Source organism: Palaemon carinicauda, chromosome 2 (assembly GCF_036898095.1).
Source record: "Palaemon carinicauda isolate YSFRI2023 chromosome 2, ASM3689809v2, whole genome shotgun sequence".
Lineage (NCBI taxonomy): Eukaryota > Metazoa > Arthropoda > Malacostraca > Decapoda > Palaemonidae > Palaemon > Palaemon carinicauda.
This window is the reverse complement of record NC_090726.1, coordinates 46,119,557-46,141,858: the sequence shown is the minus strand read 5'-3', so window position 1 is coordinate 46,141,858 and position 22,302 is coordinate 46,119,557. Positions and strand designations below refer to the sequence as shown.

At 44.0% G+C, this 22,302-nt stretch overlaps 1 protein-coding gene across 2 annotated transcripts in view; it reads left to right on the top strand.

Moving 5' to 3' along the window:
* The window catches only part of LOC137624563 (nucleolar protein dao-5-like), a 62,804-nt gene that overhangs the window by 15,365 nt on the left and 25,137 nt on the right, over positions 1-22,302 (top strand). The window contains exons 3-4 of one of the 2 annotated variants that reach the window (XM_068355488.1): positions 5,122-5,229; positions 20,322-20,570. In XM_068355488.1, coding sequence (XP_068211589.1) covers positions 5,122-5,229; positions 20,322-20,570 — 357 coding nt within the window. Of the gene's footprint in view, positions 1-5,121; positions 5,230-20,321; positions 20,715-22,302 lie in introns of both variants that reach the window. The other variant, XM_068355477.1, reaches the window with a different exon arrangement.

Here is a 22,302-nt window from a genome sequence, read left to right as displayed (position 1 = left end):
CCCCCATCGCACCAATGGGGGAAACTCCGTCTCTCCCTGAGAAGTCTCCTCATGCCGGACTGGAGAAGAGCCTGCATCCATCGTTGTTAGAATCCTGTATCCCTCCCAGGAGGGAGCCGAAGGACTCGAAGACTTTGCCGAAGTCTTCTACAAGGATGAGACAGGAACCAGCTAGACCTTCGGAGAATGTCCACGTGTCCCCCCAGGAAGAGCCTCTGGGGACTGGAGACTTTGCTGCTAGCCCTTCGGGAGGAGAGCATCAAGAGTCAGAACATGTGTCCTGGCAAGTTCTGACTCTCATGAGAAATTTCAATGGGTTTCTGGACCCCGAGATTCCTCCTCGTGAGGGGAAGGACATGGTCTTAGACCGAGTCTATGGCACCCAGAAGCCCTCTAGGGCCAGTGCAGCCTTGCCCTGGTCACAAGGGATACAGAGTGCCAGAGACAAGGTCGAAGGGCAGCTCTCCGAGCTTGCCTCCTTCAACAGATCCAGCGCCGGTAACAAGTTCCTCCCTCCACCTCAAGTCCATCAGAGGAGGTTCTTTGAGATCTTAGAGGAGTCTTGTTTAAGTCTTCCCATTCACCATTCTGTGGAAGAACTCACCGGGGGAGTCCCTCTCGAGAGACTTTCCAACCGGCAGATTTCGTATTCTGCCACTGAGATCCTAAGCCAGGAGAAGGTGACGAAGTGTGCCATGCAGGCAACTTTGTGGCTTGACATCTGGCTGGGGTCTCTGGGCATCCTGGTGCATTCTGAGGACCTGTCCAAACAAAGCACCAGGAAGGCACTGGAGACTTTCTTACTCTCTGGCACGCGGACCATCGAGTTTCTGGCCCACCAAGTCTCGAGCTTGTGGGCCAATACGATCCTAAAACGTCGAGACGCAGTTGCCGAGCGATTCCACCAGAAAGTCCCTAGTTCCGACGTTAGCAGGCTCAGACACTCTTCCGTGCTCGGTAAGAGTCTATTTGAGCCTAAGGACGTGGAGCTAGCCGCTGAGAGGTGGAGGAAGTCCAACCAAGACTCCCTCCTCCACAGGGCCCTGACATCTAGGCCCTACAAACCTCCAGCAACTCAGCAGCCCCGTCCTGATAAGAGTACGAAAAAGACTACAGCAGCTAAGCCAAAGGTGTGTAAGCCCTTTCCTGTCAAGGACAGGAAGGGCAGGAAGTCCTCCAGGGGAGGTAAAAATCCTAGAGGGAGCGGCCGTGGCCGTAAACGCTAGGATTGGCAGTCCCCCTGCATGTCCACCAGTGGGGTGATGCCTACAAAGTTGCGCGACAAGGTGGCAGCAACTCGGGGCAGATACCTGGACGATTTCCGTGATCGCTCAGGGTTATCGCGTCCCGTTCACATCCTCTCTACCTCCCCTGACAGCGAGGCCAGTGTCATTGAGCTCCCTTGCCATGGGATCGGTATAGGGGCAAGCCCTCCGGGCAGAAGTCGAGACCATGTTGAAGAAGGACGCTCTCCAAGAAGTGGTAGACGGGTCCCCAGGCTTCTACAGTCGACTCTTTCTTGTAAAGAAGGCGTCTGGAGGCTGGAGACCAGTCATCGACCTCTCGGCTCTAAACGGGTTTGTCAGACACTCTGTTCAGCATGGAGACGGCAGACACAGTCAGACTTGCAGTGAGACCTCAAGACTTCATGTGTAGACTGGACCTGAAGGACACGTACTTCCAGATCCCAGTTCATCCATCTTCCAGGAAGTACCTAAGATTTTGCCTAGACGACAAGATCTACCAGTTCAAGTTGCTGTGCTTCGGTCTCTCCACAGTTCCTCAAGTGTTCACCCTGATTCATCGTGGGCTCACAGGATCAGTATCCGTCTCCTCTGTTACCTGGACGACTGGCTGATCCTAGTAGACTTGGAGGCAACCCTTCTTCGCCACCGAGACAGGGTTCTCGAGCTTTGCCAGGATCTGGGGATCATGGTAAATCTCGAGAAGTCCTCTCTGCAGCCCTCTCAGAAACTGGTATACCTAGGCATGGTCATAGACACCAATCTCCGCCAAGCCTTCCCATCAGACGACAGGATAGCAAGGCTGAGGAAGGTCGCAAGGCCTTTCCTCAAACGAGAAGAACTTCTAGCCCAAACGTGGTTACGTCTCCTAGGCCACCTCTCTTCCTAGGTCTGGCTGGTTACCAATGGTCGCCTCAGAATGAGATCCCTCCAGTGGTGACGCAAGTCTCGGTGGAATCAAGGACACGATTCCCCGGACTTTCTGATCCCTATGGGTCCTGCGGAACGGACGGACCTTCAGTGGTGGCTAGCAGACGAGAACCTACGAAAGGGAGTGGATTTTCTCGTCCTTCCCCCAGATTTGATGTTGTTTTCGGACGCATCAAAGATAGGGTGGGGGGCCCACGTTCTGAACCACAGGACCTCAGGCCTGTGGTCAGAATCAGAAAGGTACCTCCACATAAACCTGCTAGAAATGAAGGCCGTATCCGTGGCACTTCAGAAGTTCCATCAGGTCCTGGCGGGCCACTCTGTGGTGGTGATGAGCGACAACACCACAGTAGTGGCCTATATCAACAAGCAGGGAGGTACCTTCTCGGAACAGCTATTCCATCTTGCAGTAGACATACTGAGATGGTCCGAAGCCCACTCGGTCACACTTTCAGCTCGCTTCATTCCAGGCAAAAGGAATGTGCTCGCTGACAGTCTGAGCAGAGCGACGCAGATAGTGAGTACCGAATGGTCTTTGGATCCTCAAGTAGCCAACAAAGTCCTGACTTTGTGGGGTTCCCCGACTGTGGATCTGTTCGCTACAGTGCTGAACTTCAAGCTCCCGCTGTACTGCTACCCAGTCCCGGACCCCAAGGCTCTCTGGCAAGATGCCTTCCAGCAACGGTGGGACAACATCGACGTTTACGCCTTTCCCCCGTTCTGTCTGATGAGGAGGGTACTCAACAAGACCAGAATATCGGTCAATCTATCGATGGCCCGGATAGCTCCACTATGGCATCATGCAGAGTGGTTTCCGGACCTTCTGCAACTCCTGACGGAGCCTCCGAGAGAACTCCCTCCACGTCACGAGCTACTCAAACAACTACACGCCAACATCTTCCACAAAGTCGTAGCTTCGCTTTGACTTCACGCCTGGAGACTATCCAGCACCTCCTCGCTGAGAGAGGATTTTCGCAACAAGTTGCGAATAAGATATCTGGACACCTGCGCAGGTCATCCGCAGGGGTCTACCTGGCGAAGTGGCGAGTCTTCAGTGGTTGGTGTCGTAGAAGGGGTTTCTCTCCCCTCAATGCCACTATTCCAGCAATAGCAGAGTTCTTCGTGTATTTGGGGGAAGAAATGCGCCTTTCAGTCTCGGCGGTAAAAGGCTATCGCTCAGCCTTAAGCCTAGCCTTCAGGCTCAAAGGAGTGGACATTTCTTCCTCGCTGGAACTTTCTCTACTCATATGGAGTTATGAGCTTCCCTGCCCTCAGTCAGAAGTGAGACCACCTCCATGGAACGGGGTTCGAGTTCTCAGGTCTCTGAAGAGACCTCCCTACGAACCATTACACCAGGCTTCAGATCGCCACCTTACTTGGAAGACGGTGTTGCTACTAGCTTTGGCATCGGCCAAACGAGTCAGCGAACTCCATGGTCTCTCATACGACATCGCCCATTCAAGGGGATGGGGGGAGGTAACGTTCAGATTTGTCCCTGAGTTTGTTGCCAAGACTCAGAATCTGGGAGTGCCGGACCCTAGGTTCGACTTTTTCCAGGTTTCGAGTCTTCGTTCTGTAACAGATGACCCAGACCATCTCCTACTGTGCCCAGTAAGGAGTCTGAGGTTGTATCTTAAAAGAACAGCTGCAGTTCGTCCCCAAGTGGGAGCCTTGTTTGTGAGCACTGGGAAAATGAAGAGGAGGGTCACCAGGAATACCATCTCAGCCTGGATTCGCAAGGTAATACACCTAGCCTTGAATCCTGACCCTCCTCCATCACGTCGCCCCAGAGCACATGATATCAGGGTCATAGCTACGTCCCTGGCCTTCAAAAAGAACTTCAGTGACGCAGGTCCTGCAAGCTGGGGTGTGGAAGCGTCAGACGACCTTCACAGCCCACTACCTGCAAGACGTGACACACAGGAGACTCGATACGTTCTCTATCGGCCCTGTGGTGGCCGCACAACAGCTGGTCCTAACCTCAGGCTCCTTAATGGACAAGTAGCAGAAGGTTAAGGGCATTGTTACCCAGTTTTTAGTCTGCATGAATGAAAAGGTTGGTCTGGCCCTTATTCTTTTCTTCATCCTCTCCTCCCTTGGAGAAAGCAGCATCCTGGGTTCTCTGCACAGCTGACCTCAAACCACTGCAGGTGTCTAAGCCCTTTCCTGTCAAGGACAGGAAGGGCAGGAAGTCCTCCAGGGGAGGTAAAAATCCTAGAGGGAGCGTGCTCCCTTGTGTTCCTAGTATTAAGATTAATACTGTCGCGTCCCCATACCCTGACGAGGTGGTATTGGGAGAGACCTAGCCTAGATTTCCATCTGAAGAACTCCAGGTCAACTTCTTAGGACAAGTCACTCTTCTCACCTTCACACACAGCTTATGTAGGCCGCAGCAGTTGCACAGCAATGCTATTGAGGTGCAGGGACTCCTTATTTCCTGAGTAGAGTACTTATACACTCAAATATGGAGTCCCCTGGCAAAGCCAAAGCCAGTATGGCAGGGACTTACCACCCTTCCTAAGGGGTGAGTCACACATATTAAATAGCGTGGTTTGTATTTCAGTTACGGAACAAATTACAAATTCGTAGATAATTTGTATTTTTCCTAACTATACAAACCTTAGCTATTTAATCAAACTTGCCCGCCAGCCCTATCCCCCGTGAAGTCCTACCTCTAAGTAAAGTGAAGTATTCACCGGTGTGTGTGTGTTTTGGGGGGGGGGGTTAAGCAAGCTAGCCCCTCCCTACCCCCCGCTAACTAGCGGTGGGGTAGTAAACCCTTGTTAAAAATCTAATGGCTCGTCATTCAGATCCGCCGAAGTAATAGCCCATATTAAATAGCTAAGGTTTGAATAGTTAGGAAAAATACAAATTATCTATGAATTTGTCATGTTTTAAAGACATTTTCTGAATTTACCTGTCAATTTTTTTACTCTTGTCCACACAGAGAGGTTAAGTGAGGATGTTGAATCTAACAGTGTTGAAGAAGAATTGGAAAAATTGCATGAAGAGTCAGAGAATTACAAAGGATTATCAACACCACCATCACCCAAAGGTAAGGTAGTGTTATTCAAAGAAGCACTTTAGTTGTTTAATGTTCACTTATTGTCATACAATACAGAAAGACAAAATACTTACAGTTGTTCCTCATTTTCCAAGGGAATTATGTTCGGAGCTTCCACCCCTTCTAGGATGCTGAACGGCCTCATGAGCCTTAGCAGTGGAGTATTTAGCCAAAATTTGTGAATACTTTCCAACCCAGTCCCTCGCTATTCCCTAGAGGGGGAAATCTACAGATAATAGAGATCCATTAAACGCTACTAATAGTTAACCCTTTTACCCCCAATGGACGTACTGGTACGTTTCACAAAACTCATCCCTTTACCCCCATGGACGTACTGGTACATCCTTGCAAAAAACTGCTATTTACATTTTTTTTTGCATATTTTTGATAATTTTTTGAGAAATTTCAGGCATTTTCCAAAAGCATGAGACCAACCTGACCTCTCTATGACAAAAATTAAGGCTGTTAGAGCAATTTAAAGAATATATATTGCAAAATGTGCTTGAAATATAAAATGCCAGGGGGTTAAGGGTTGGAAAGTTCCAAATAGCCTGGGGGTAAAAGGGTTAAAGAAATTATGCCTACCTATACTGTACATTGCTAGGGAGGAACCTGTTAGGGGGAGATCATTGAGAGGGAGGCAAAGAATTTGGATGGCAAGACAGGTGAAGGATGATAGGAGAGAAGAGGTTTGGTGGAAGGGGATGCTTTTGATAGAAGGCTTTGGAGAGGCTGCGTCAGGCAACCAACCCCTTAATGTAGGGGGAATGGTGGGAAAAGAGGTACTGTACAATAGTAAAACAAAATTTTGATAATTAAAGGACTAATATTTATACTCATTTTGCCTAACGGTGGGAAAGAAAGATACTGTATAGTACTAAAACAAAATATTAACCCTTTTACCCCCAAAGGACGTACTGGTACGTTTCACAAAACTCATCCCTTTACCCCCATGGACGTACCTGTACGTCCTTGCAAAAAAATGCTATAAAATTTTTTTTTTCATATTTTTGATAATTTTTTGAGAAACTTCAGGCATTTTACAAGAGAATGAGACCAACCTGACCTCTCTATGACAAAAATTAAGGCTGTTAGAGCAATTAAAAAAATATACTGCAAAATGTGCCGGGGAAAAAATAACCCCTTGGGGGTTAAAGGTTGGAAATTTCCAAAGAGCCTGGGGGTAAAAGGGTTAATAAAATTACGCATTTCTATACTTGTCTGGCACTCATATCGCTTCTCTCTTGAAGCTAGTTTAATGTCGATGTTTACCATCAAATTAAGAATATCCTGTTTTCTTAATTGCTTTACCCATCTAGTGTATTATTTAGATATAGCTCTCTATGGCAACACTGCCACTTAGGTAGATCTTATCCCTCTGTCTTTTAGTCTCAAAGTTAAAACTAGTTCAACAACCTCTTGGCATCACTAGTCAATGAGGAGGCAGGGAACCTGTGTGTACGATTGCTAGACGAGTATAGAAAGAAGTGATTTTATTAATGGAATACTTATTTCTATAAACTGTCGCTGACATTCATATTGCCGACTCGTGTTGGGAAGGAAGTGGGATAGTGAAAGATTCAGGAAATGTAAAGCCCTGTCATACTTAATTACTTGAAATTACTTGAATCACCTTAATCTACAAATTAGTTTAATGGTAATTTACCATAACTAAGAGTAATAGCTCATATGTCCAGGTTTTATTAGTATTATTACTTGCTAACCTAAAACCCTAGTTGGAAAAGCAATATGCTACAAACCCAAGGGCTCTAACAGAGAAAAATAGCCCAATCAGGAAAGGAAATAGATAAGCGATATAAGAAGTGATGAAAAATGGAAATAAAATATTTTAAAAACATTAACAACATTAAAACAGACTTTTCATATAACTATAAAAAGACTTATGAAAGAAGGATATTCGTTAGGAACTAAAGCTTGATAATGACACCAAGGACTTATAAGACCTCAGAGTTACTCTCAGGAAATAAAGAAATTACATTTCAAACTATGTTTCACTATATTACCCATCACTGAAATTTTCTGTGTAGAAAATTTTTATATCTTAACCCTTTTACCCCCAAAGGACGTACTGGTACGTTTCACAAAACTCATCTCTTTACCCCCATGGACGTACCGGTACGTCCTTACAATAAAATGCTATAAAAAATTTCTTTTTTCCTTTTTTTGATAATTTTTTTGAAAAAATTCAGACATTTTCCAAGAGAATGAGACCTACCTGACCTCTCTATTACAAAAATTAAGGCTGTTAGAGCAATTTAAAAAAAATATACTGCAAAATGTGCTGGGAAAAAAATAACCCCTTGGGGGTTAAGGGTTGGAAATTTCCAAAGAGCCTGGGGATTAAAGGGTTAAAGGTACTGAATTAATCTTTGATTACTTCATCTGCTGCTACCACTGAACCCAATGCACAGAAATTCTTATTAGCAAACTAGCGTTCTTTTGAAAAACATTCTATGAGAAACTGAAAAGATTATATTATTGATAACAGTTATTCAAATCACAATTTAACTGACGGCTCATGTCACAGAGAGAATAAGCACCATTATTGCCTAGCAATAAATAGTGATACCTCGGTACTCGACCATAATCCGTTCGAGATCCGTGTTCGACCTCCGATTTGTTCGAGTACCGAATTTTTTTTCCCCATAAGAAATAATGGTATATATTCTATTCCGTTCCCAAGCACTCGAACAGGCCCAAAATATTAATAAAACGTGTACCTAAACAACAATAATTATCTAAATGTGTATGAAATTGGTCAGAAAATCCTATAAAACAATTTTAAACCATTTACTGTACTAAAATAAAACAATTTTAAACCATTTTCTGTACTGTAGTGAACATACCTTTGAGCAGCGGTTCGATGGCATACAGGGATGGATGTGGAGAGGATGGAAGGGGGAGGTTACTGCTTGGAAGGAGAGTCCCCTTCCATGATGTGGCGGGGTAGTTCTCCTTCAGGAGTTGTTTCTCTCTCCAATGAAAGGGTGGGCAGATCTATTTCAGGGGTTTCTTCTCTTCTTTGTCTCTTCTTTGGAGGAGAAACAGGCTTTGATGTAGCAGCTTTCTTTTCTTTTGTGAAAAACTGGTCTATTGTTAATTGTTTCTTCCTCCTCTGCAGTATTCTTCGAAAATGATACATGACACTATCATTAAACATATGCACTGCCCGGTTTGCTACTGCAATTTCTGGGTGGTATTTTTCAGCAAAAGCCTGCACATCTGCCCACTTGGAACAAATTTCATTGATGAGAGAACTTGGAACATCCTCCCTTACCTCATCCTCTTCTGAAGATTCCTGCTCCACAATCAGATCCTGCTGCTGTTGTTGTTGCAGGTGCAACAATTCCTCCACAGTCAACTCAGTAGAATGGCTTTCTACAAGCTCATCAATATCATCCTTGTCGACCTCAAGCCCCAAACTCCTGCCCATGACAACAATTTCCTCAACGACATCAGTGTCATCAGAAATTACAGGGGTAGCAGTGCTTGGACCCGCCTCTGGTTGGAAACCTTCAAACTCCCTCTCTGTGACACATGATGGCCACAGCTTACGCCAGGCAGAGTTCAATGTCCTATAGGTCACACCTCGCCAAGCTTGGTCAATCATGTTAACAGAGTTGAGGATGCTGAAGTGTTCCTTCCAGAATTCCTTTAGGGTCAACTTCGTGTCACTGGTCACTTCAAAACACTTTCTGAAAAGGGCCTTGGTATAGAGTTTTTTGAAGTTTGAAATGACCTGTTGGTCCATGGGCTGGAGTATGGGAGTAGTATTGGGGGGCAAGAATTTGATTTTGATAAAGCTGTATTCTTCTTTCAAGTCATCCTCGAGACCTGGAGGATGTGCAGGAGCATTGTCCATAACCAGAAGACATTTCATTGGCAAGCTCTTTTCAATGAGGTAAGCCTTAACCTGGGGGGCAAACACTTCGTTTATCCACTCAGTAAAGAATTGTCTTGTGACCCAAGATTTAGTGTTCGAGCGCCACATAACTGGTAGTGCACTTTTACAAATATTATTTCGTTTGAACACCCGGGGGTTGTCCGAGTGGTACACTAACAAGGGTTTGATCTTGCAATCGCCACTTGCATTTGCACACAGCAACAATGTTAGCCTATCTTTCATTGGCTTGTGACCTGGCATCTTCGTCTCGTCCTTGGTAATGTACGTATTGGCTGGCATTTTCTTCCAAAATAACCCAGTCTCATCACAATTAAAGACTTGTTGTGCGATCAAATTTTGTTCATTTATGTACCGATCGAATTCCCCCACGTATTTATCGGCTGCAATTTGATCCGAACTAGCTGCCTCCCCATGCCTAGTAACACGATGAATACCTGTTCTATTACGAAACTTTTCAAACCAACCCCTGCTCGCTTTAAATGTAAATGAATCACTTTCACTGGTACTCGGACTTTTCTTCACTAATTCTTCATAGATATGCAACGCTTTTTCACAAATGAACGCTTCACTAACACTTTCCCCGGCCAACTGTTTTTCTTTAATAAATATTAAAAGCAACTTTTCCATCTCCTCAATCACTTGTGGCCTTTGCTTAGTTACCGCCGTAACTCCCGTTGCAACATTCGCCTTCTTAATCATTTCTTTATGCTTTAAAAACGTAGAAATGGTCGACTTCGCCATTCCGTATTCTACCGCTAAATCGGACACTCGTACACCATTCTCATATTTCGCTATAATTTCCTTCTTCAACTCGATCGTTGTTCGCACTGTTTTCCTCTTCTCCTTCCCCTTAACACTCATTACTTTCTTGGGACTCATTATGAAAGCTAAAAAAGCAATTAAAAGCACTGAAAATCACTAAATCACAACGAATGCTGATCGCGCGTTGTCTGAGTGACGCTCTCGAGAGAACTGATGCTTCCCGAACAAGCGAGAGTGGCCGAGATGGCGCGATCATCACAAAGCCCATGCGGTCGTCACGTGTTCGGCTGGTCGAGTACCGAATTTTTGGTCGAGCACCGCAGCAAAAATTTCTCGAAAATTTTGGTCGAACTCCGAATTGTTCGAGTATAGAGTCGTTCGACTACCGAGGTATCACTGTACAGTAAACGGCTCTCACAAGAAGATATATAGAAGCCAGAAAATGACATTCCATTAAATTTGATAAATAGTAATGTGTTTTTGTAGAATTTCCTTGACATAACCACAATCTGGAACCAGGGGATGTGTTCTTGAGCACCTCTCTCAACTAAAGACACTTAACCCTTTTACCCCCAGGCTACTTGGAAATTTCCAACCCTTAACCCCCAGGGCTTATTTTTTTTTTAAGCACATTTTGCAGTACTGTATATTTTTTTTAAATTGCTCTAACAGCCTTAATTTTTGTCATAGAGAGGTCAGGTTGGTCTCATTCTCTTGGAAAATGCCAGAAGTTTCTCAAAAAATTATCAAAAATATGGAAAAAAAAATTTTAAATAGCATTTTTCAATATTAATCTTACCCGATAATCATGTAGCTGTCAACTCTGTTGCCGACAGAAATCTACGGTCGGGATACGCCAGCGATCGCTATACAGGTGGGGGTGAACACCACAGCGCCATCTGTGGTCAGGTACTCCAGTACTTCTTGTCAACACCACCTCAATTTTTCCTCTGTCGTGCCTCCGGCTAGACCTACATGGATACGCTGTTGATTCTGGAGTTATTGCTCACGATTTGGTGATGTATTTACTCTAGAGTTTAGCTTTCGCTATTCAGGAAGTTTTATCATTAGCTTAGCTAGCTTTTGGAATTAATTTGATTATTTATGGTGACGAAGAGAGTATGAACTCTCTTTCACTTTTAAATGGCCGACCCTTCCCTTAGACGGAAGTGTTGGTGTCGAAGAGAGTATAGACTCTCTTTCTTAATTTTGCTTAACAAAAGTTATAGATTTATTTTATATCTCTCCGCCTTTTATAGGCCTCTTCGATTAACTTCCTTTTATTATAAACTTATTAAAATTAATTTTTATATTTGTTTATATTCGACCTTTCCTAATAGTAGGCGGTCTTTTCTTGGAACCGAAGTTAATTTACATTGAGCCCGTCATTTCGTTTTTACCTGTTAACATATGCTATTTTAATGTTTTTGAAAGAATTTCTTTGATAGTCTCGTACTGTTTTTAAAGTTGAACTAACGTTTTGTTTTGTCTCTGCAGTTGTTGACGTTCAGAACTTTCAACTTGCGCTCTATCGTTACGATAGAGAGAGAGCATTCACGGTGTCACGTTGCAGTAAGAGTAAATCGATTCTAGCGTTTTGTTCATTCTTTCTTAGCTTAAATGGTTTTAATTCTAATAAAGGAACTTTTTATTTGGGAAATCTTTCAGTTTTTTTCCTTTAACAATAATATGTTTTAACGATATATATAATTGGGCTCTTCTCTCAGGTTCTAAGTCAAGAGAGAGAGAGAGAGAGAGAGATAGAGACGGAGGGAGAGAGAGGAGGATAAACGTTTCGTTCAAGCGGGTAACGTTGTTATCGTTTTTGCTCTTCTCCCTAGTCTCTTTAGGGGAAGAAGGTAAACGTTTCTAGAGTTTTATTCTTGTTCTCAAGCTTTATGCGGTGAGAGATTTTAAACGTAGTTTATTTGATCTAGTGTTTAGTCTCTTTTCCAGCCACTGAATTATTTATCTTTCATTATGTTTTTCTGTTACATTGTAATACTGTTTTCGCAATTACTAACTTTTAATGAAGGATAGAATTGCGTGTTTCAGGTACAAACCACTTAAAGTTTCGAGTTCAGTGAAATAAGTGCAAACAGAAAATCAAAAGTGATAAAGTGATAAGCGCAAAGTGTTACAGTGTTGCGTTCGAGGGTTCGTCTGTTCGTGCCAGTTGTTCGCCTAGTCTGGGACCTCTTACAAGCTCCCAAGCCCAGGGGAGAAGTAATGTCGAAGGACTTATGGGTTCAGCAGGCCTTGATCGACGAACAGACGTTTCCCTCCGTGGTTTCGGGTGTATCTACACACGTTGCCGACGTGATCACCCCACCCACACAAAGACGAGAGAGCCCTTTTATTCCTCGTCTGCGGAAGAGGTTTCTCGCAGAAACCATGGACCAAATCTTGCAGCTTTTAAGTGCAAGTCGGTCCCTTCCGCGCAAGTCCAACTCCTAGGTGGTGCCATTAGCACTGGGTCAGTTCGGACTTGCTGCAGTACGACAACTGCACACCTCCCAGAGAGGCAAGGTGGTATCGCAACAGGCAGTAACTCTGTCTGTTGCCGCACCAGCTGTTTTAGACCCTCAGTCTCAACGGGTTGTAGCTCCGTTTGTTGTTGTCTTTCTTAAACTCTAGTGGTCTATGCTGCAGACAATGCAGTCTCAGCTTGCGGTGTTGATGCAGGAGTTTCAGGCAGAGAAGGTTAGCACACCTCCTCCTGCGAGCGCTCCTCCACCTCTGCGCAGTCCATCCTGCCAGACGTATGATGTTGAGGTTCCTCAACCTGCCTCCATGCGTGAGCTGCCGTTTTGGGAGTTGCCAGATACCAGCGCTGTGCAGCAACCTCCACTTTCCTTGAGGCAGGAGCCTCTTGCTATGCGGCAACCTCCTCAACACTTGAGGCAGGAGCCTTATGCTTTGCATCCTCCATCCTTGAGGCAGCAACCTCAACTCTTGCGGCAGCCACCTCAACTCTTGAGGCAAGAACCTCAACTCTTGAGGCGAGAACCTCAACTCTCGAGGCAAGCACCTCAACTCTTGAAGCAAGAACCTCAACTCTTGCGGCAGCCACCTCAACTCTTGAGGCAAGAACCTCAACTCTTGAGGCAAGAGCCTCAACTCTTGAGGCAAGAGCCTCAACTCTTGAGGCAAGAGCCTCAACTCTTGAGGCAAGAACCTCAACTCTTGAGGCAAGAGCCTCAACTCTTGAGGCAAGAACCTCAACTCTTGAGGCAAGAGCCTCAACTCTTGAGGCAAGAGCCTCAACTCTTGAGGCAGACGCAACTCTTGAGGCAGGAACCTCATGCTATGAGGCAGCCGCCTCAACGCATGCAGCAACCGCATTCTTCACAGCATGAGCCTCTCTCTGCGCAGCTACCTCCTCAACCCTTGAGGCAGACGCAACTCTTGAGGCAGGAACCTCACAGGAGCCTCGTGCTATGCGGCATCCTCCTCAAACCATGAGGCAGGAGCCTCATGCTATGCGGCATCCTCCTCAACCCATGAGGCAGGAGCCTCATACTATGCGGCATCCTCCTCAACCCATGAGGCAGGAGTCTCATGCTATGAGGAGCCTCATGCTATGCGGCATCCTCCTCAAACCATGAGGCAGGAGCCTCATGCTATGCGGCAACCGCCTCAACCCATGAGTCAGGAGCCTCATGCTATGCGGCATCCTCCTCAACGCATGCGGCATGAGCCTCATCCCTTGCAGCATGAGCCTCATCCCATGCAGCATGAGCCTCATACCATGCAGCATGAGCCTCATACCATGCAGCATGAGCCTCATCCCATGCAGCATGAGCCTCATCACATGCAGCATAAGCCGCACGCCATGCAACATGCTCTGCTTACCTTACAGCATGCTCTACATACAGCATGCTCTGCATACAGCATGCTCTGCATACCTTACCGCATGCTCCTCAGTCACACATCTTCGGTTGTTGCCAACTCACTAGACTGTCAAGCAGTTTCATAACGTTGCCTTCTAGTCTGCTGCTTTTGCACCAGTTAAACCCTCACTGAGAGAACTTAGCTTTTCTCGGATATGGTTCCTGTAGATGAGAAAGTGCTATTCTCCCTCCTTCTGATATTCCCTTGAGGACTCTGTCATTTGGAGAGGAGCCTTTAGCTGCTTAGCCTCCTATGGACTTTTATTTAAGCATAACATGCTTCCAGGGAGGGTAATGGTTCCACTTCAGTCGCTAACCCCGTCTGTTACCACACCTGCTCCCATAGACCTTGAGCTTTGTTGCAAGACATGTAGTCCAAGCTTAGTCCTTGTTAGAGGATTTTTTGTTTACGGAGTCAGTGTGTCACTGGGAAGACGTTCAACAACCAGCAGAAGTGACTTGTTGTGACGCAGTGCGGCAACCTCAGCAACCCGATAAGGAGTTGTCTGTACGACCCAGACAGTCTAGACAGCTTCGGGTTGTCGCGGTACTTCCTCGCTTCCCCATGGTTGACAGTTCACAGACTGTGCAGCAGTACCATGATCTTGTGTCCGGCTCCGTCAGACGACTAGCTTTTAAGAGCTCCCACAAGTCGTCGCTGTCTGGAGATTCTCAGATGGACTATGGATCTGACCTAGGAACTGGGCCTCCTGGTCAATTTTGAGGAGTCCCAGCTCGTCCCATCCCAGACCATTGTCTACCTGGGTATGGATCTTCAGAGTCGAGCTTTTCGGGCTTTTCCGTCGGCCCCAAGGATCTATTAAGCCCTAGATTGCATCCAGAGCATGCTGAGAAGGAACCGATGCTCAGTCAGGTAGTGGATGAGTCTAACAGGGACACTTTCATCGCTGGCCCTGTTCATCGAGTTAGGGGGACGCCACCTCCGCCCCCTTCAGTATCATCTAGCGGCTCACTGGATAAAGGACATGACGCTAGAGACGATCTCAGTTCCTGTTTCCGAAGAGAGGAGGTCCACTCTCACGTGGTGAAAGAACAGCTTTCTTCTCAAGGAAGTCTACCTTTGGCTGTTCAGAAACCCGACCGCCGTCTCTTCTCTGACGCTTCAGACACGGGCTGGGGTGCGACTTTGGACGGACAGGAATGCTCGGGAACATGGAATCAGGAGCTAAGGACACTTCACATCTATTGCAAGGAGCTGTTGGCGGTTCATCTGGCCTTGATAAACTTCAAGTCCCTCCAGCTTAACAAGGTGGTGGAGGTGGACTCTGACAACACCACAGCCTTGGCTTACATCTCCAAGCAGGGAGGGACTCATTCGTGGAAGTTGTTCTAGATCGCAAGGGACCTCCTCATCTGGTTAAAAGATCGAAAGCTCACGCTGGTAACGAGGTTCATTCAGGGCGATATGAATGTCATGGCAGATCGCCTTAGCCGGAAGGGTCAGGTCATCCCCACAGAGTGGACCCTTCACAAGAATGTTTGCAGCAGACTTTGGGCCCTGTGGGGTCAGCCAACCATAGATCTGTTCGCTACCTCGATAACCTAGAGACTCCCGTTGTATTGTTCTCCGATTCCAGACCCAGCAGCAGTTCACGTGGATGCTTTTCTGCTGGATTGGTCCCATCTCGACCTGTATGCATTCCCGCCGTTCAAGATTGCCAACAGGGTACTTCAGAAGTTCGCCTCTTGCAAAGGGACACGGCTGACGTTGGTTGGCTCCGCTCTGGCCCGCAGGAGAATGGTTCATAGAGGTACTGCAATGGCTGGTCGACATTCCCAGGACTCTTCCTCTAGGAGTGGACCTTCTACGTCTACCTCACGTAAAGAAGGTACATCCAAACCTCCACGCTCTTCGTCTGACTGCCTTCAGACTTTCAAAAGACTCTCAAGAGCTAGGGGCTTTTCGAAGGAGGCAGCCAGAGCGATTGCCAGAGCAAGGAGGACATCCACTCTCAGTCTATCAGTCTAAGGGGAAGTCTTCCGAAGCTGGTACAAGGCCAATGCAGTTTCCTCATCCAGTACCACTGTAACCCAGATTGCTGACTTCCTGTTACATCTAAGGAACGTAAGATCCCTTTCAGCTCCTACGATTAAGGGTTACAGAAGTATGTTGGCAGCGGTTTTCCGCCACAGAGGCTTGGATCTTTCCACCAACAAAGATCTACAGGACCTCCTTAGGTCTTTTGAGACCTCAAAGGAACGTCGGTTGTCCACTCCAGGCTGGAATCTAGACGTGGTCCTAAGGTTCCTTATGTCATCGAGATTTGAACCTCTCCAATCAGCCTCTTTTAAGGACCTCACATTAAAAACTCTTTTCCTCGTGTGCTTGACAACAGCTAAAAGAGTAAGTGAGATCCACGCCTTCAGCAGGAACATAGTTTTCACATCTGAAACGGCTACATGTTCCTTGCAGCTCGGTTTTTTGCTAAAACGAGCTTCCTTCACGTCCTTGGCCTAAGTCGTTCGAGATCCCAAACCTGTCCAACTTGGTGGGGGACGAACTGGAGAGAGTACTTTGCCCAGTTAGAGCTCTTGGGTACTATCTAAAAAGGTCATAACCTTTACGAGGACAATCAGTAGCCTTAATGGTGTGCTATCAAGAAGCCTTCTCTTCCAAGGTCTAAGAACTCAGTTTCTTACTACATCAGGCTTCTGATTAGGGAAGCACATTCTCATCTGAAGGAAGAAGACCTTGCTTTGCTGAAGGTAAGGACACATGAAGTGAGAGCTGTGGCTACTTCAGTGGCCTTCAAACAGAACCGTTCTCTGCAGAGTGTTATGGATGCAACCTATTGGAGAAGCAAGTCATTGTTCGCATCATTCTATCTCAAAGATGTCCAGTCTCTTTACGGGAACTGCTACACCCTGGGACCATTCGTAGCAACGAATGCAGTAGTAGGCGGGGGCTCAGCCACTACATTCCCATAATCCCATAACCTTTTTAACCTTTCTCTTGAATACTTTTTATGAGTTGTACGGTCGGCTAAGAAGCCTTCCACATCCTTGTTGATTTGGCGGGTGGTCAATTCTTTCTTGAGAAGCGCCGAGGTTAAAGGTTGTGATGAGGTCCTTTAGTATGGGTTGCAGCCCTTTATACTTCAGCACCTAAGAGTCGTTCAGCATCCTAAGAGGACCGCTACGCTCAGTAAGGAAGACGTACTTAATAAAGGCAGAGTAATGGTTCAAGTCGTCTTCCTTACCAGGTACTTATTTATTTTATGTTATTTTTGAATAACTAATAAAATAAAATACGGGATACTTAGCTATCCTTTAGTCTTGTACACTGGTTTTTCACCCACCCCCCTGGGTGTGAATCAGCTACATGATTATCGGGTAAGATTAATATTGAAAAATGTTATTTTCATTAGTAAAATAAATTTTTGAATATACTTACCCGATAATCATGATTTAATTGACCCACCCTTCCTCCCCATAGAGAACCAGTGGACCGAGGAAAAAATTGAGGTGGTGTTGACAAGAAGTACTGGAGTACCTGACCACAGATGGCGCTGTGGTGTTCACCCCCACCTGTATAGCGATCGCTGGCGTATCCCGACCGTAGATTTCTGTCGGCAACAGAGTTGACAGCTACATGATTATCGGGTAAGTATATTCAAAAATTTATTTTACTAATGAAAATAACATTTTTTTTTGCAAGGACGTACCGGTACGTCCATTGGGGTAAAGGGATGAGTTTTGTGAAACGTACCAGTACATGTACGTCCTTTGGGGGTAAAAGGGTTAAGACAAAGAGATAAGATCTCAGTTCACAGTGCTCCCATACACACCCATATGAACCTAACACAGTGTTACATTAGAGAGTTAGAGCAATTACAGGGAAAAAACTGGTAATTCTAAGTCAAAGGGTAGACATCAGCAGTTAACCCTTTTACCCCCAAAGGACGTACGGGTACGTTTCACAAAAGCCATCCCTTTACCCCCATGGACGTACCGGTACGTCCTTGCAAAAAAATGTTATAAAATTTTTTTTTTCATATTTTTGATAATTTTTTTTGAGAAAATTCAGGCATTTTCCAAGAGAATGAGACCAACCTGACCTCTCTATGACAAAAATTAAGGCTGTTAGAGCCATTTAAAAAAAATATACTGCAAAATGTGATGGGAAAAAAATAACCCCCTGGGGGTTAAGGGTTGGAAATTTCCAAAGAGCCTGGGAGTTAACCAGCTTCAAGAGAGAATCAATAAAATTGCCAAGGAAGGTTTATAGAAATAGTAAATAAAACAGTACTGGTACAGTATTGGTACAATACATTGCCGTATGTTGCTATACTAATAATAATTTGTCATAACTTTCTTATTTACCAATAAAAATTTTACAATTATTTTAAATACTGTCCCTCTACTGTTTATTATGGTAATTGATTATGTTGTAAACAAGGTAATGAAAGGAATGAATAATGGCATTCAATAGAAAGGGGACCAGAGATTATGTGAATACACAGATGGTATTCTGTAGTACTAATTACCTCTACAATTGTTGAAATGCAGGAAATAGTTGATATTATTATTATTATTTTTACTAGCCAAGCTACAACCCTAGTTGGGAAAGCAAGATGCTATAAGCCCAAGGGCTCCAACAGGGAAAAATAGCCCAGTGAGGAAAGGAAATATGGAAATAGATAAATGATGAGAATAAATTAACAGTATATCATTCTAAAAACAGTAACAGCGTCAAAACAGATATGTCCTATATAAACTATTAACGTCAAAAACATATAAGTCATATATTAACTATAAAAAGACTCATGTCAGCCTATTCAACATAAAAACATTTGCTGCAACTTTGAACTTTTGAAGTTCTACTGATTCAACTACCCGATTAGGAATATCATTCCACAACTTGGTAACAGCTGGATAGGTTAGTAATGGAGAGAAAGGTTGGATTGGTGATCAACCAGAGAAAGACAGATCATGCAGATTCAGTGGCAATCCAACGAACTGCCTTATCAGAGGAGTAATATTACCTAACTGAAACTCGAGTATTTAGGAACCATCATTACCAGCAATGGATCATTATGTATAGACTTCCAGGATAATAGAGAGGACAGAACAAGCAATGGGCATGCTGAAAACAGTTTGGAATTCAAATGGAATATCAGTTCAAAGCAAAATTGAAATCATTCCACTTATAAGATTGACATTAACTTACGGGCACCAGACGTGGTACAGCGCTGTAACAATGATGCAAAATTTCTTACCTTAGAGAGTAAAGCGTTGAGAAAGGTTTTGGGAATCAAATGGCATTAGCATATAACAAATGCAGCAATTCCTGAGGTGGCAGGGTTACCCAGTGTGAATGATATACTGTAGTTAGATTATCAAGCTGGAGATGGATGGCGAATATTTTAACCCTTTTACCCCCAAAGGACGTACTGGTACGTTTCACAAAACTCATCCCTTTACCCCCAAGGACGTACTGGTACGTCCTTGCAAAAAACTGCTATTTAAATTTTTTTTTTTGCATATTTTTGATAATTTTTTGAGAAACTTCATACATTTTCGAAGAGAATGAGACCAACCTGACCCCTCTATGACGAAAATTAAGGCTGTTAGAGCAATTTAAAAAAAATATACTGCAAAATGTGCTTGAAAAAAAATAAGCCCTGGGGGTTAAGGGTTGGAAATTTCCAAATAGCCTGGGGGTAAAAGGGTTAAGAAAGAAAGCCGAGTTAGTACACGATGTACCGTAATGGAAGCCACTGGGCAGGAGAGGATGTGGTAGACCAAGAGATGGCTGATGGCAATCCGGAGGGAGGTTGGATGTGGGAGTTGGGTTGAGCTCAGGAAAGAGACGTGGCGTGAATTCTTTGAGGCTCTATGCATCCCGTGGATGCTAGAGGATTAAGTATTATTTGCAGAATTCCATGACCACAAGGGCTTAGAGTGACCATAGATAAAGAGGTTTCACTATATACCAGCATTCTTTGGTCATTATTTCATGCTATGATGTTAAGATGCAATATTATGTTATTACTATTGGAAGTCGATGTCTCACAGGATGTAGATACAGGAGAGGGGGTTCCCAGCCCCCTCGTTCCGTCCCTTTTAGTCGCCTCTTACGACACGCAGGGATAACGTTGGCGCTATTCTAATTGTCTTTATGCCCCCGCGGCCCTTGTTAGGCTGGGAGGAACGTAGAGAGTAAAGGTCCCCATTTTTGGTTTTTGTTTCATTTGTTGATGTCGGCTACCCTCCAAAATTGGGGGAAGTGCCTTGGTATATGTATGTATGTGACTGTTGGAAGTTATGTTCCGTAGAAATTTTGTACCCTGTACCCTGTAGCACTTTCGATATCAAAGAAAATTGTAAGAATTTAATTTTTGTCTTAAGATTTCAAAATATCGGTTAAGAGGTATTTATAACAGAGATAATGTTCCTCAATAATCTAAATTGAAGTCAGTAGGAAATCTAACTTTAAGGTTTTTAGGTTATGTTCCTGAGAAATTCTTTCTTTTTTCTAGAACAAAATATGGACGTGGATGGAAATGAAAAAAGTCCTGGAAGTATAAAGGAAAAAAATTCTCCTCCTGAATCTCCTCCAAAGAAAAGACAGAAAACATATATCGAGTCCGTAGAGGATAAGGAAAACCATCAGAATTTGTCAGAAGAGCAACCGGAAAAGGACGTAGATGATCCTGATGATGATGATGATGATGATGATGATATCAAAGTGATCGAACCCTCGCCAAAAAACGTTTCAGAAAAAGAAGGTGAGGAACAACCAGATGGAGGTAGCAAGACAGATTTAGAAAAGTCTATGAAACCCTGTACTGTAAAAATTGAAAAATTGGCCAAAGAAATTAATGATGCTGTTTCCGTAACGGGAGCAGCAAAAGTTATCGCCATAAAAGGAGGTAATTTTATCTATCTTTTACATGCTTAGAAGAATTTTAACAGTGATGTTATCGAAATGCCCTAAGTTTATTAATGATAGACTTGAATAAGAGTTGTGTTTTAAGTCGTAAAACTGTAATTAACACATTATGGTAAAGCAATAATAGATCATAGTAGTTATTGATAATAGATATTTGTTGGTTTATTTTGTTTACTGATGTGCTTTACAGTTTGTTCGTATGAAAAAACAAACTTTTTACGTTTTATATTTTTCTTTTGGCACGAGCTTTGCTTGTTTGTTGACGCTGAGTAATTATGTAATTAACCCTTTTACCCCCAAAGGACGTACTGGTACGTTTCACAAAACACATCCCTTTACCCCCATGGACGTACCGGTACGTCCTTGCTAAAAACTATTTACAAATTTTTTTTTTTTTTATAATTTTTTGAGAAATTTCAGGCATTTTCCAAGAGAATGAGACCAACCTGACCTCTCTTTGACAAAAATTAAGGCTGTTAGAGCAATTTGAAAAATATATACTGCAAAATGTGCTTGAATAAAAAATAACCAGTGGGAGTTAAGGGTTGGAAAGTTCCGAATAGCCGGGGGGTAAAAGGGTTAATTAGTGCTGAGTGGCAGCCTTCCTTTTTTGTTTCCATCTGGTATCCAATCAAGATGTCACTGTTATCAGCCTTGACTGGCTGTAAAGTTTACTGTTATAAATTTTTTTTCCTGACAGTTTTCAATATGACAGGGATTCTAGAACATCATTTTGTAATCTTTCAAGCATTTCTCTTTAGTAACCTTCTTGTGTCCCAAACTCCATATCGTGTACAAACTTTTTAGTAGTCTTAAGATTGCTGTATTTTTATGTACATTTTATAGATAGAAGATACTAGCAATGTATTTACGAAAAGATTCAAGTTTTTATTTTAGAGAAACATTTTTGTTTTCTGTGAGATCTCATTTTTCTTTTATTGTAATTTCTTTTGTGGTATATTGCTTCTGTACACTTTTCCAAGGATTGCTTCTCTACCATATTTGTCCTCTCTCATGCTTTTCTTCTTACGTTCTTCAGACCGCTGAAGAAAACAGGATGGTTGTCCCTGGGATTTTTTCCTCCGAATTATACTTTGGAAGTTTTTGTGAGCTTCCCTTCCTCTATTCTTAGTACGCCTGTCTTTAATCCCTGCAATGGGATGGAAGAGTTTGGGGAGGGTTCTTTTATGCAAAGTTTCAAGGGATTTTGAAGGAAGGCTGAAGAAATTCTCTTCTTCCTTTTCATCCTCTTTCCTTAAGTAACTGCGTGCTTTTACCTGAGTTTTCTCTTGATTTTCCAAGTCATTTAACTCTTCCTCTTCACTAGTCATTGCTTTAATATAAAGGTCGCTCATGAATGGCTGAGGCTTCGTTTTAGTTGAATTTGGGGCTGGGACCTTGAGTCTAAGAATGAATGAACGTTAAGAGAATCGGAGAGGTCATGCGCTCGTTAGTAGATACTGGGATGTCGATTACAAATTTGCGAGAATAATCTCCTCTGTCGTGGTTGGTCTCGGTGATACAACACTCATGCTGAAGTTTTACGGACTCAGTGGCTTATAGTCTTT